This window comes from Nansenia antarctica (genome assembly GCF_963989245.1).
Source record: "Nansenia antarctica genome assembly, chromosome: 7".
Classification (NCBI taxonomy): Eukaryota; Metazoa; Chordata; class Actinopteri; order Argentiniformes; family Microstomatidae; genus Nansenia; species Nansenia antarctica.
The window spans coordinates 6,480,387-6,495,459 of NC_137677.1; the positions used below are offsets into that span (position 1 = coordinate 6,480,387).

The following is a 15,073-nucleotide window of genomic DNA, read 5'->3' on the forward strand; positions in this document are numbered from 1 at the left end:
CGTTAGACGCCGGTTCTAATCAGAAAAACAATGCTCTCGTCAGGAGATAATTGGGCCAAATCATCCTAACTACGGTACAGCTGAACGAGCTATTGATTGATTCCTTTTTCGTCTGTCATCATATGGTGTGTGAACATCCTCCGAACATTCGATGCGGCAGATTATCGTCACGCACACTGATACCCCCAGCTGTTGCTCCGAGTGTTTAATGGTGCCTGATTGAAGGGATCCTCTGTCAACAGTTTCAGGCTCCTTGTTTTTGGGAAGGCAGGATAAGTGAGTCAGAGTCAGGAACGTCCATGGGAAGAGGGGAGAGCAGGATCAAGGGCTAACATGAGCTAAGGCTGAGTCAGAGGGATAGCAGGGCGGAGGCAGCAGTCCTGCCTTGTGTTTGGTTGTTTTTGGGTTGTGTCTGTGTGTTCCCTCTTCCTGGCCCCAATGAGGCCCCAGCACCAAACATGAACACACACACACACACACACACACACAGACACACACACATACACACACTCACATACACACACTCACATACGCACACGCATGCGCACACACACACACACACACAAGCAAATGCAGACACGTGAACACACACACACACACACACACACACACACAAACACGCTCCCTCCCACCGTCTCCAGGGACACTCCTAAGGCAGGTGCTGAGAAAGGCATCCATTGGCTCTGCATTCAATTATTGAACCTGTGATTAATTATCATTTGGCCTCACAATGGCAGAAGCCGGGGGAATTCCTCCGTTGGACCGCAAGTTATTATTGTTTTTTTCCATCTCTTCCATCCCTTAGCTTAATATCAGGGAGCAACAACACTTTCCAAACATGTAATCCGACTGATCAACAAGCGATGTCATTGGTGTGTCACTTAACATCAAGGTATCTTATGAAGGGATTATAAAAAGATATGTCTGTTTAGTTTAGAATCTGTGTGTTTACAGTAGTTTACAGAGCAATTGAATGTCCCACCCAACATAATTATAATGTTATTAATAAATGTATGAACAAAGTTTGATTTCCATTGGTCAGTAATGAACATGTGCAGTGATTGTTTGTAGTTTACAGAGCAATTGAATGTCCCACCCAACATAATCAGAATGTTATTAATAAATGTATGAACAAAGTTTGATTTCCATTGGTCATGTAGTAATGAACATGTGCAGTGATTGTGGTCCAGAACATTGAGTAACCCTATGGGCATAGAGCCCAATGGTTGACCAAGAGAGGTCAGCGTGCAGAGCCAGCTCAAGATTACCACTTCTGGCTACGTGAGAGACTATTTTAGTCATTCAATTAGCTAACATCGAAATGTATTTATCCAACCTAACACTTCACAAAGACTTGCTTGGATAATAGAGCCAACCCCAGAAGTGCAGAGTTTGAGTCTCGCCCTTGGGGTCAATCCAGTAAATCTATTTGAATATAATATGATAATTATAAAAATGTGACATGCCCTATAAGCTTGACAGGGAGACGTGACACATACATACTGTCGACATTATGTACATACTGCTAATCTCCCTCTAAATGATCATAATCCACTAGCTTCTGTTTCTGGCCCCTGAATCAGACCGTTTAAAGAATCAATACAAATCAACAGATCTAGGTCTTTCGGTGCTATTTTGTCGAAGGTATGAAGATGGTTTCAGCCTTTGACATTGACTAACTGTTTAGTTTTTTTTTTTTTCTGTATTGACTATGACTGAATATGGATTATGTGTAATTATGTATAACATAACATATGTAATGAGTAGTCTTAGTTTCCCTGGTCAGAATTATCACACTAAGTATACATTATTACATTAAGAACATTTATCATCGCAAGGCCAAGTGGCTTATTAAACGGAGAGAACCTAAGAGCATACGTGTGTGTCGTGTGGTGATGTGATTGCCCTTTCATACGTTTATCTGAAAACACAATCTCCAAAAGACTCCACAAGCACTCCAAGTCTTTTAGAGTTGTTCTTTTTTTTTCTTCCAGTATCTATTTCTACATTGTTTCTCTGAGGTCAGTAAACAAGAAGTGGTGTGCCTGTCTCTTTAAGGAGCCCCCACTCTTCCACAGCGGAGGGAGTGGGAGTAGATTTCTCGAACAGCGGTGGAGGGGAAAAAAAATAAAAATCCACCAGCGGTCTGTTTCAAGTCCCCCCCAATAGAAACTGTGCCTGATTTGTGGCCAATGTTGGAGATGTAAAAAAAAAAAAAAAAAAAAATGTGGAGGGAGGGGGGTGTGTGGGGAGGGGGGGGAGGGAGGGGGGGGGGGGAGGAAAAACACTAAAGGGGGTAGCTATGGAGATAGAACGTTTTCCTGGCTGCTTTCTTTGACAGGTGTTGAGTAGGGGTAAAAAGTCTTAAAAAACAGAATCCAGCATGTACGCCAAAGGTAAAGGAGCTGTCGTCCCTTCCGATAGCCAAGCGAGAGAAAAGTAAGTGAATTAAATGCATGCACTGTTTTATTAGAGTTTTTTACCTGCTTATTATAGGGGACCGCTCCAACTTTCTAAACTATAAGCTACCATAATTTAAAGGTGTGTACAGTACAGTAACGCGCTCGCTCGCTCTCCGGAGTGACTGTCTGTGGACACACATCTCTTTAACTTTTTGGTCTAGTTTAGTAGCACTTTCTACCTTCTTCTAAAAATGCTATTTTTGTAAGAATTCTCCCTTCTGGTGGGTGTACGTACGCACTGAACGCGATCGTCTACATTGTATTTGTGAGTTGCATTACAGATTGTGTGTAACGCTTTATGGGATTTACAGATACAATGTAACAGCGCGCGTGAATTGCGCGATTGCGTTTAAGTTGCAAAATCGCAACTAACCAACAACGATCTGTGCATGTAGAATTACAATCGTGGTATTAGATATTAGATATATGTGTGTTGTCTCTGTTGATGGAGTTGCACGGACGATAAGTCTCGTATTGTTTGAATGTGTAAAGTTTCGAGACGTGCTCTGAGATGTTACGAGTGACTTTTCAAATGCATGCGATGCATCCCCGTTATTGGGTCTTTCAGATATTGTGCATTATTATATAGTATTTGTGTTAGTGAAGGATTTGTGCAGGACCTTTCCCAGACCAGGCAATGAAGAGAAAAGTTTGGTGTTATTAGTGATGTTAGTAAACTTTGAAGCGATCACACTCTCTGGCAGGGCTAAAGCAAGGTAACCAAGTCTAACTAGGGGGTAAGGTAACTAGAGGCATCGAGCTTGGAACATCTTTTTTTTTTTCATCTTTTTTTTATTTTTTAATATAAAATCGGAAAAGATGAATTTGTTTTTAATGCATAGTCTTATCTAGGTGATACACTTTTGTGATCCGACTTTATCAACCAAATGTAATCAATACTGTTCTTGAAAGACCACATTTCTGTATTTGAATGCTATGTTTTTATTATACATAATATTTATTGGGAATATCAGTAGCCTATAAAGTACCTATTTGAATTAAAACTAAGCGTCCACGTTGGAGTAGTAGCCACACAACTTTCAGTGTCAATTGAACGATTTTGATAATGAATGGAGGCACAGATTTGAAATGCAAATCTTTCTTATGTTCAGGACTGTACTTTTCTGTGTCCATTCTACCCTGACTATAATGATTCTCATGCTTGCTTCATGGCACAGCCATAATTCATATGAGGTTGAGTGATGTACAGTATGAAACACTTATATATTTACCCTCGACACACGTTGTTACTGATGATTGACAGGATTATGCTTAGAGGGGCTAATTCCTAGACAAAACATGTGGAGGCATATATCAGCTGAGCTACTGTCCTCTATATCTCTTGTGCACTACATTGTTTTAAAAACAGTAGGCTACCTACTTTTTTCAAAACTCATCTCCAGTATATTAGTTATCGGTGCTTCGACGTAGGTACTGTATGTACATGTATCTGATATTTAGTCTGAGATCTATTCACTACAGTATAAAGCCCAGATAACTATGAGTTGTTTGAGAAGATGTCAACTTAATAAAGTTGCTTTGATCCCATTGCTAATTGAATACTTCATCATGAGTATCACTTGTACGCCTATAGTGCCATGTGTCTCTTCATTTCCCTCTAATTTGAATGTGTGAAGTAACTGACATTTCTCTCTGTTGAAGAGAGATACCCACTGTGTTGGTGAACTGAGGCAGCATTGTATGTCTTGTGGAGAATGTCTCCTTACTGCAAAACCATTCCATGTGACTGATACACCAATACAGAAAGGATAATGAACTTTGACCTGGGCATGTGATGCTGTGAACACGTTACATTATGTTACTTCGCAGACCTGCGTAGTTAGGCTGTCGTTACTCACATTGCAATATTGCATCCTAAAACACTATTCTACAAACATGTTGTTTGATTCATTTCTGTCTAGTTCCATAATGCAAAGACGAGTTGATAGCTTAGTCCTTCAACACAGAAGTGGCAACTTAAAAACATATATTTTTTTAAAAGATCATTTGAAATACAGGATGTCATACAGTCGTGACAGGTGAACAATACTACTGATAGAGTACTAAAGCCCTCCGCATGAGCGTCTGACCCACCCCTCAACATGTGTGTTGTGTGTCTGTCTGTGTGTGGTTCTCAGTCATTCAGGCAGGTGATGTCCAAAGTAGACCCCGCTGCAGCCTCCACTGCCCTCTTCACCTGGCTAACCACTCTACCCTGCACCATAATGCATGTTGCACTCCCTCCCTCCCTCTTTCTCTCTCTCTCTATATCTGTCTTTCTCTCTCTCTCTGTCTGTCTCTGTCTCTCTCTTTCTCTCCCTTCCTGCCTCTCTCTCTCTGTTTCTGTCTTTCTCTTTCTCTCCCTTCCTGTCACTCTCCCTCTCCCTCCTTCCCTCTCTCTCCCTCTCTCTCTCTGCCTCTCTTTCTCTCTGTTTCTGTCTTTCTCTTTCTCTCCCTTCCTGTCACTCTCCCTCTCCCTCCTTCTCTCCCTCCTTCCCTCTCTCTCCCTCTCTCTCTCTGCCTCTCTTTCTCTCTCTCTCTCCCTCTCTCTCTTCCCCCCCCCTCTCTCTCTCCCCCTCATTACTCAGTGCTAACCACCGTACTTACCACCTATGTTGTCTGTGTTGCTGAATGACCCCCCTATTCATTTTGAAAATTGAAATGAAAGACCCATATGGTCTCTCTCTCTGTGCAGGTTTAGGTAATCAGTTGCGCACAAATATGTTGAAACACATGCTGGTCGTGGCACAGCGAGGGGGGAGAGGAGACGGAGCGTAGCACAGAAGTGTCCCGTTCACAACCACCAGTAGAAACAGATGGGATTGTGGGACAGTTTCGATGTCCACCAGCGGAGCTCAGAGGTCAGGAGAGAGAGAGAGAGAGTCCCAAGGATGTGTGGAGGATGTAGTGTACTAGTAGTAGTGTACTCATCAAAGCTTTGGGGGTGGGGGGGGGTGGGTGAAGACATCAGACCTTGATGTCGCTACCTTGGGTTTGGCTAACCCCTGTACAGTAGGGTAGTGACTGAGGGGTCTGATGCAGCCTGGTGATGTCTTGTCTGGTGTCATTGAAGGAAGTTCCTCTCTGGCCTCAGGATCAGAGGAGGAGTGACATGTTTGTTTGTGTTCCGCTGTCCTTGAAGAGGAGGCAACGCCAGGCAACGCCGCCTCAGGAAAAGACGTAGAACAAGAGTCTCTCGGTGCCCTTGTGACCGCTGAAATTAATTACACCTCACACTCACTCTTTCTGCATTGATTTAATTTGATATCAACTGGGGTAATAGCGTTTTCGGAATTAATGTCACCTCATTGTTTGGTAATAGCGGCTCCTTTGAAATTTTGCTACGATAAATTCAGTGTCGACCATTAAAGGGGCATTGCACTGAAGTCTTGGGTAATTTGATTAGGGCCTAAATGTTCTGTACCATGAGAATTGTTGAAGCGTGATCTGTTTAGGTACAGTGTAGCCTATAGGCCTTACGTCGTGAAAGCCTTTGAATAGGCTAATCTTTGGCTACGGTTCATGTCCATGTTATTTGCATTGTAATGGAATATCTGGAAGAAAGTGTATTTGACAGTGTGAACTGTGAAGGTTAATCAGTTTGATTTGAATGTGTGTGTGTGTGTGTGTGTGTGTTTTATTTTTTCATTCCATCCTCGTCCTCTTTCTCTACTCCCTCTATATTTGCATGTTGTTTAATAGTGTTCTTGAGGACTGAATGCATGGTTTTGATTCTACACAGATGGTACTGCCATCTGCATTCTGGCCTTTTGAGCAAGAAAGAAAATAAAGAAACCACATACTCGTATATGCAGAAACAACCCACTACACTATCTGAGTAAAGAACCTCTCATTTCCTCCGCTTGCTTTGAATGAACGTGTTCATATTCCGAGGTGTCAACAGTCAATTAATTTCGCTTTTCATCTGATGCTTTTGGTGCATCTGCACATATTTGTTAGTTTTCTCACTTAGAAATAAGTGAGACTGTATAAATATTGAGACTACGTTAATGGAGGCGGTAATCAGTTTGGTCTCAGTAGTGACTGAAGTGAAGTGCTTGTGTGTGTACAGTGTTTATCAGTATATTGCCCTATACAGAATAGAGATGTTATAGAGATATGGTACCATAGTGTATTATTCATATACTGTGTGAGACACATGGGCCTAGTTGTAATTATTTCAGCAATACTAACAGCAGTTAACCTTAATTAGTTATGTATAAACCCTTAAAACAACCCTCAGTAGGTGGTACCTGGAATTCAAGTATCTTTCTCCTCCTGTAAAATCAACTTTGCTGAAACGGATCAGTTATCAAAAAATGAACATTCACACTCAGTACAATGCCAACCTTTCAAGTTGCTGAGCAGAGAGCTTGTCCATAATTGTGGAGTCAATTTAGCTCCAGGCTTGCTTGTGGTAAAGAGACAGAGTGAGATGACTCTGGCAATGGGAATCCATTTTAGAGTTTATTAAGCTGAGGAGCTGGGAAAAGTGTGTGTGTGTGTGTGTGTGTGTGTGCGTGTGTGTGTGCGTGTGCGTGTGTGCGTGTGTGTGTGTGTGTGCGTGTGTGTATGTGTGTGTGTGTGTGTGTGTGTATGTGTGTGCGTGCGCATGTGCGTGAGTGTGTGCCTGTGTGTGTGTGTGTGTGTGCGTGTGTGTGTGTGCGTTTGCATGTGCGTGAGTGTGTGCCCGTGTGTGTGTGTGCGCGTGCCTGTGTCAGGATTAACCCATGGCTAAAGCCCATTAGTGTCCACAGCTTATTTATTGACTGACGTAACGTGAATTGCCACAATAAATAAACGTGAAAGCATGAAAATATAAACAATGCGAGAACGAGTGGCTTGTTGAAACGGTCTTAAACCATCAGAGGTGTCTCTCTTAACGCACGCCACACATCCTCTATCGCTTTCAAGAAAAGTCAGTACACTCCAGTTATCCGACGCAACATCAATTTGGCTTTTGCATACTGTAAAAAGAATAAAACAACTAGCCTGCCTTAACCCCGCACCCCCCCACCCCCCCTCCCCTGCTCAGCGTGCCTTATCTATCCAGGCCCACGCTCTTGGCTGCTGAATTATTGAAACGAAGACAGGAAAGTTAATTTGCTAACTGTCTGTGCTTAAGCTGGCTAAACTTGGCTGAGGTGCTTTCATGTCTAAAGGGAAGAGGCAGTCTGGGAGCCTGGGGCGAGATGTCAGGTGTGTTCCTGAGGCGGAGGAGGGTAGTATCTCCTTGATGTGTGGACACAGGAGCAAAGCTCGGCGCTCGGGCTCGTCTGGCTGTGTGTGAGACAGCTCTACCCTCCCTCTCGCTCCGCCTCTCGGTCGCTGTGGAGAACAGAGGGGATCAGACTCACAACCACTCACTCAGTGGTCGTTTTCCAAAAAGCGAGCCGGCAGTTTCTTAACCTTTTGTCTTCGACGTGTAATTTGTGTCCGTGTTGTCACAGATGATGTGATTTGATCTTTTTTTTTTCCACCAGTGGTCTGTGTAGCTAGTGGAGAGAGAGGGCAATGGTCATGATGGAGGGATGGGGTAGACGAGTGGAAACAGGGAGAGGGAGAGGAACTGACTTTTGTCAAATGATTTGGTCTTTTTTGAGAATTTGAAATGACAGAATCTCTGAATTGACAGAACAGTGTACTGTCAGGGAGAGAGCAGAGTTGGTCTTCCTGTGATGTGTAGAGATTAATGTACAGGAAATATATGCAGCTCTGATGAAGCTGCTGGTGTCAGTCGTGTTAAAGGGAAATGGTTTGGTGTGTGTGTGTGTGTGTGTGTGTGTGTGAGAGAGAGAAAAGAGAGGCTTCTGTGAACACTGTCATCTCTGGTCCTGTTACTTCGACTACGGTCATTAGCCCATGGACCCAAGTCATAACACAAGACAGTGTCAAACACTCTGTTGTCCGTGTTCAAAAACACACAAGACAGACAAAACCCAAAAGACTTCGTACAGAGGGTCTAGAGTAGTAAGATCTAGTGTTCCCTGTCCCTCCACTGGTGCCTCACACATGCACACACACACACACACACACACACACACGCACACACACACACACACACACACACACACACACCTCTCCTTCCCTCTCCTTCTTGCGGAGTTACACTCAGTGCTTTTGACAGTGCAACAAAAGGTGTCCCCTGAAGCCTGGATTGAATGAGTGTTTTTAAATAATGCATTCCAGCAGGAGCAGGTGCCCATCACCGGGGCACACAGCCCCTCAGATCACAACCTCGTCTAGTCATGAAAATTTCATCGCGGTGGCGCTCATGGGAATCTCCGTTCGATCCAGTTCAGCGTGGACCTGGCTTATATAAGCCGGCACACGCCTCTGGGTATTACACACACAGCCGGGGAGGTCATCTTTTTAAATTTTTACACCAACCCTGTCTCTCTGTACTGAGAACCGAGCAGGGGAGCCTCGAAAGAAACGGCCTCAAAACCACTCTTAAAGAGGAGGGAGACCGGGGCGCTTAGGTGGCGTAGTGGGCTAAGCGTCGACCACCGCAGGGTTCCCGGTTCGATTCCGGCTGCGGACATATCCTGCATGTCATCCCTTCTCTCTCTCTCACCCATCCTTCCTGTCAAATCTCTACTATCTCTATCACAATAAAAATTAAAATATGAGTGGGACTACCCCACTCTGAAAAAATAACCCCCCCCCCAAAAAAAAAGAGGAGGGAGAGCTAGCATGTGTCCCGGCGTATAAGCCAGTGGCCCCCTGCGTTCTGCTAGCATGAAGCTGGCTGTGAGACGTCTACTGTGTGCGGTGGCACTCCCTCCTCCGCAGACGTTGACTGAATTCAACTCCGACAGAAGCTCGGTTATCCACGCCACCTGAACATTGTTCAGTCGTAACAGGTTGTGTCACATTCTCCTGTATGAAAGTAGGGAAATACGGCTGCTAGCGACCTACGGGCCGAACCAGGTCGAACGGCGTGGGTGCGTGTGGATATGTCTGTTCCGTCTCGAAGTATTAATTTACCCTATATTAGCATTGAAATCAGAGTGGAAATGAATATGTCTGATGTAACACTGAGAAACAATTATGGAGACAGAGCTTCCTATAACTAATGCTCTATTGTTAGTCAGACTCACGACTGGCTTTGGGCAGTTGGCACAGGAGATAGCTCTTGATTGTGAAGCCGTCGCAGGCGTATCCATATCCAATGGTTCCTCTGAGACAATGAAGGTGGTTGATTCAACTTATTCAAATCTCACCCCGTTAGCGTTTCCGTTAGCCTCCGCCCCCTACAGTGGTCACCGTCTCTCCCCGCCCCATATCTTAAAACCCGACGGTCACGCAAACCGCCGGGTCTCTCTCTGGTTGACGTGACCAGACTTGGTAGTGGTCTCGAGTCTGGATCGAAGAAAAAAAACTCCCAACTCCTGCTTCAGAGCAGCTTTCTTGTCTCCACACTAGCTGAGTCGTGGACGTGTTTTTTCTCTAAGCAGAGAGAGAGAGAGATGGGGGGGGGGAGAGAGAGAGAGAGGGGGGGGGAGAGAGAGAGGGATGGGGGATCAAGGGGAGGGGGGGGGGAAGAGAGAGAGAGAGTGTGGGTTCAGCGGTAGTCCAGGAGCACTGGGACTATCGTAATTGCCAGCACAGGCGTCTAAATGACAGTCGTAATGGATACCAAAAAATGACAAAAATGCGAAGGCCAGTGTGGTGTTGTCAGATTGTGTGACTGGAAACCACGCTCGGCTGTCTGTGTCTCCCCTCTTGTTTGTATCAACATCCATGTTCAGGGAGGAGTCCCCTCTCACCACAGGCCTGTGGCTGGATGCCACGGAGCCTCTTTAGCTCCTAGCTTTCGCAATCCCTCGTCCTCCCCCCCCTTCCCCCTCCTCCTCCTCCTCCTCCGTCATCTGCATACCCTCATAGTGAAACGTCCAGGCTCATACTGCTACATGTCAACACCACCCAGAGAGACGACAGGTCGGCCCTCACATACAGTAAGGGAGGGATAGGGTTTGTTGATTCCCCACAAAGCCTGTCCTCTCTCTCTCTGTCCCCCCCTGATCAGCACACCAGGCCTGTAAGGAGAGATCCAGCACAGCTGCAGTTCTCACCTGAGCACCGGTGGGATAGGCTGACTGCTTCCTCTCCCGGGGGGAGGGCCAGAGGGGTTCACCAGGGACTAGGAAGGAGGAGGAGGTGGTGGTGGTGGAGGAGGAGGAGGAGGAGGAGGGGAAGAGGGAGGAGGAGGAGGTGGTGGAGGTGGAGGGAGTGGAAGAGGAGGAGGAGGAGGAGTAGGGGAAGAGGGAGGAGGAGGAGGTGGTGGAGGGAGTGGAGGTAGAGGGAGTGGAAGAGGAGGAGGAGGAGGAGTAGGGGAAGAGGGAGGAGGAGGAGGTGGTGGTGGTGGAGGAGGAGGAGGAGGAGGAGGAGTAGGGGAAGAGGGAGAGGAGGAGGTGGTGGAGGGAGTGGAGGTAGAGGGAGTGGAAGAGGAGGTGGAGGAGGATGAGGGGAAGAGGGAGGAGGAGGAGGTGGTGGAGGGAGTGGAGGTAGAGGGAGTGGAAGAGGAGGAGGAGGAGGAGGGGAAGAGGGAGGAGGAGGAGGTGGTGGTGGAGGAGGAGGAGGAGGAGTAGGGGAAGAGGGAGGAGGAGGAGGTGGTGGAGGGAGTGGAAGAGGAGGTGGAGGAGGATGAGGGAGGGTGAGGTAGGTGAGGAGGGGAGGGAGAAGGAAGGAAGGAAGGAAGGAGGGAGGAGAGATGGAGGTAAAGAAGGAGGAGCGAAAGGAGGAGGTCGAGAGAGTGGGAGCCACCATAACACTAAACCCCTTCTTTTTTTTCCTCTCTCTCTGTTTTGCAGGTTAGCTTTATATGTGTACGAGTATTTGCTGCACGTCGGCGCCCAGAAATCAGCACAGACCTTCCTGTCAGAGGTAAGAACACGCACACAGAGATGAACTAACTTCCTGTGGTGAACGGATGAATGGGATTCCTTTCCATTGTATAGCCAAGGATGGAATTTACATTAGAGCCTGTCCTGGGGTCAAGGAACGGTTGGCTAATGTTTGTATTGTATCCCCCAACCCCCCCCCCCCCCCCCCTCTTCCCCCCCCCCCCCCCCGCCACCCCCCAAGTAATTGTACCCTCGAAAGTAAAACACCTTCCTTTTCCTTTTCTTTTTCAAAACGAACTCGACGGGCCGAGAGTAAGTTTAACGTCCGATAAACATCAGCGGTGTTCATCGTTTTGTAACTGGACCAATTAAATCAAAATAAAGATAGGCATCTTGCTCTTTATTTGGCTCTCATGTCATATCAACCCCTGGCCACACTCCTGGCCTGTACGTAGCGAGGCAGCCCGTGGACTGTCAGTGAGGTAATGTGCCTGTCTAATGTGTTGCATCCTCTTCCTTAATGGACGTCCTTCCCTGCCATGGCCGAGCGTTCAGGCCTCCCCATCCTCTAACACCTCTCTGCTTTATACAGCCCCACTTAATACCACCGCGCCATTCAGCCTCTGAAAGAACCTCCCTGACAGGCAAAGCATGGCCGTATCACTCACACTTAAACGTGAATATGATCGTTCTGTTTTGTCAGCTATTTCTCATACCGCGTGAGTTAACCCTTCACACTCCGGTCGGCCTCTATAAGCTGTTTAGTAACACCGATGACGGCTCGGTGAACGACGTTCGGATGTCATGTCGTTTCGTAACGATTTAATGGTTGTTTTGACGGTATCGTATTCGCTTATTCCACTGTAAATAAACGTCCAAAAACCTGTGAAACAGATGTGATTCATCCAATGTTACTCTAGAGGTAAAGGGGAAACGTCGTATCGAAAAATGGCATGTTAAAAGCTACTCTGGACCACAGAAAACATGGGCTAGCTCTTCGTCTGTGGAGGTACATCCAGTACGCTGTCTGTCTGTCTGTCTATTGTAACCTACGAGGCTTTGCATAATGCACAGTGGTCTACGCTCCACTCAGCGACGATCAGTGAGAGCGCTGCCCCTGCAACTCTGGAGTGGTGCTGATGTCTCTCCTCTCGTTTGGTCTCATAACGGGCTCTTAAACACCACCATGTGTTCGAAATGTCTGATTTGATCTTCCGCCGTTAGACGGGTGAACGGGTACAATTGGTTAATAATAGAGTTCTTAACCTCCAGACCTGCGAAAACGATCCCTTTCAAGGTTGTGATTTCTCTCATTATGTATTTCATATAATAATAAAAAAATTGAATGTTACGGGCCGTGTTCACACATAGATTATAGTCAGGGGTGCACATAACTGGTGCGCCAGTGCGCATGCGTCGCCAAAATGCATGTTGCGCGGAGGATCAGCGGCATGAACGCGCTCTTGCGCACCAACAGCTGGAAGCGCTGGGAGAGGAATTGACTTCCTCAAAACTCCTACTGCTAACTGCTGACTGCCCGTTAATACCAATACCATATCCTTTCATGACCACAATGTACCCACCGACGACGACCACGGCGACTCCCCTCACGAAAACATTCGGAAAGTATCGTAACTTGTACTTTCATTCCGCGTATCGCGCATCGCACGGTTATCACGCCGACACGTGAAAATTCAGTCCCGAACGACTCGTCGCTAAAAGGAAAAACAACACCAAGGCACTTCACGTTTCTTTTCTCTGAAGCTTTCAAACGTTCAGACGTTTGTTTTACAGCTTCATTATCGCACCTCGACCCCTGACCCAGGGAATATGGTTGGGAATTATATTAGAAGAAAAAAAAAAAGACTTTGTTGCACAATCAAAATAATGAGCTATTTAAAGTGATAGCCTACAACATCCTCTACCATGGTTGAAATTGAGGACAGTATTAACAACAGTCAAGAGAGCAGTGATGATGATGATTAAGCTTGTAGCATAAGTAAATGCTTAGGCTGTAACTTTTTGTTGAAAGTTGATTTCAGTGTTTACAGAACAGAGCAGTGCTTAAAGAGATATCAGTTGATTTCATTGTATTTAAAGAACAGACATTCAGTTAGTGCTTAAAGAGATGTCAGTTGATTTCATTGTGTTTAAAGGAGTCTGACAGACTTTCATGCTTAAAGAGCAGTCATTTGATTTTTCATTTGTTTCTTTTGTTTTGCACACAATCATTTGTTCGTTCATCTTATTTTTGAATAAATGTCGTTTTGCTAATATAAGTTATCCATGTATCCCTTTTTTATCCATCCTGTGGGACGGGTCGTGACTCGTGAGCTCGGGGAGCACCAAGCAGCATCCCTAGGTGCTCCTCTGAGCACTGGCCCCAAAAAGTTATGTGCACCCCTGATTATAGTCGCAGGCCTAACCTATATTTCAGTGGGGTGATTCATTCAAACCCAGCTTAGGTTTTCGATGTTTTTCCCGTGTTGTGTGTTCTAATCTCTCCTGCTGGTATCATGTACTGCATACGTGTTCCACTGCTCTCCATAACTGTACCTGTGTCTCTGTGTTCAAACACGCTTTGATGTACATATGTCTCCAGAGCATGAAGCTAGCGGGCTTTACATGTACTTTATATATCATGGTGTATTTTGTAAGCTACAGTTGTAACCTTTCTACCTCAGCTTGGGTTTTTCCTTATCAAGCTCGCGAGGCGGAGGAGTTAGACGGTTTTCTCAAACGGCCTCATTTTCCACTGAGATACTGTCAAGACCTGAAATAAACAGCAGGCTATTATACACAGTATGCTATATTTCTTTATTTTCCCCTGTAAGGCCTTAAACTTCAATTGTTTGCTCCCTTATCTTCCGCAATGAATCACCAGCTCCGTATGTCCCGTGCCATTCATCCTGAAATCGGGAATAGAAATGTAACTGACCTCTAATGAGGGAGCACCCTTCAATAGGACTGAGATAATTTTTCACTCTCCAGGAAAAAACGCTTAAAGCCATCCCTCTATAAACGCGGGGGAATCCAGTTAGCCGTATTCTGGGGGTTGTCCTCCTACCCCAGTAGGTGAATCGACGGGGGCCGAATCCATCTGAATCCATCCACAGACAGACTGTCCAGTGACAGAGAGTCGGTACAGACAGAGAACCGCGCTGACCACTGAGACGTGAGATCTATCAATCAGGCTCTCTGACCGAAAATGTGCCGCTTCTGCCTTAAACCGTTTCCACGCAGGCGGAGGAGGGGGTTTCGACTAACTGCCAACAACCCCACAGAAGTGGACTAAAATATTAAGTACAGATCTGGGACCAGGGCTCTGAGAGATTAAGTATCGGGTCTGAAGTGAGTCTTGCTGATTGCAGAGCCCTCGTGGGTGAATCTCCTCCCTGAGATTGAGTGTTATTGGTGTGCTGCTGGATAGGGGTTAAGTTATGGGTCGCAGGCAACGGGAGGCCGCTGGGCTCTTCACACACACACACACACACACACACACACACACACACACGCACACGTGCATGCACGCAAAACATACACACACACACACACATGCATGCACGCAAAACATACACACACACACACACACATGCATGCACGCAAAACATACACACACACACACACACACACACACACACACACATACCATGTACGCATGTATGCCGAGTCTACAGCCAGGCTAATTTGCTTTAGTTGTGTCTCTTGACTGTCTGAAGTTTCATAGATAGATAGTGTAATGGCAGGGATCCTTCTCAGCGA

At 46.0% G+C, this 15,073-nt stretch overlaps 1 protein-coding gene across 1 annotated transcript in view; it reads left to right on the plus strand.

Moving 5' to 3' along the window:
* The first annotated feature begins 2,336 nt into the window (after positions 1-2,336).
* Positions 2,337-15,073, plus strand: part of ssbp4 (single stranded DNA binding protein 4) — a 61,578-nt gene continuing 48,841 nt past the window's right edge. The window contains exons 1-2 of the mRNA XM_080535640.1: positions 2,337-2,439; positions 11,279-11,351. Coding sequence (XP_080391766.1) covers positions 2,384-2,439; positions 11,279-11,351 — 129 coding nt within the window. The 5' untranslated portion in view covers positions 2,337-2,383. The remainder of the gene's footprint in view (positions 2,440-11,278; positions 11,352-15,073) is intronic.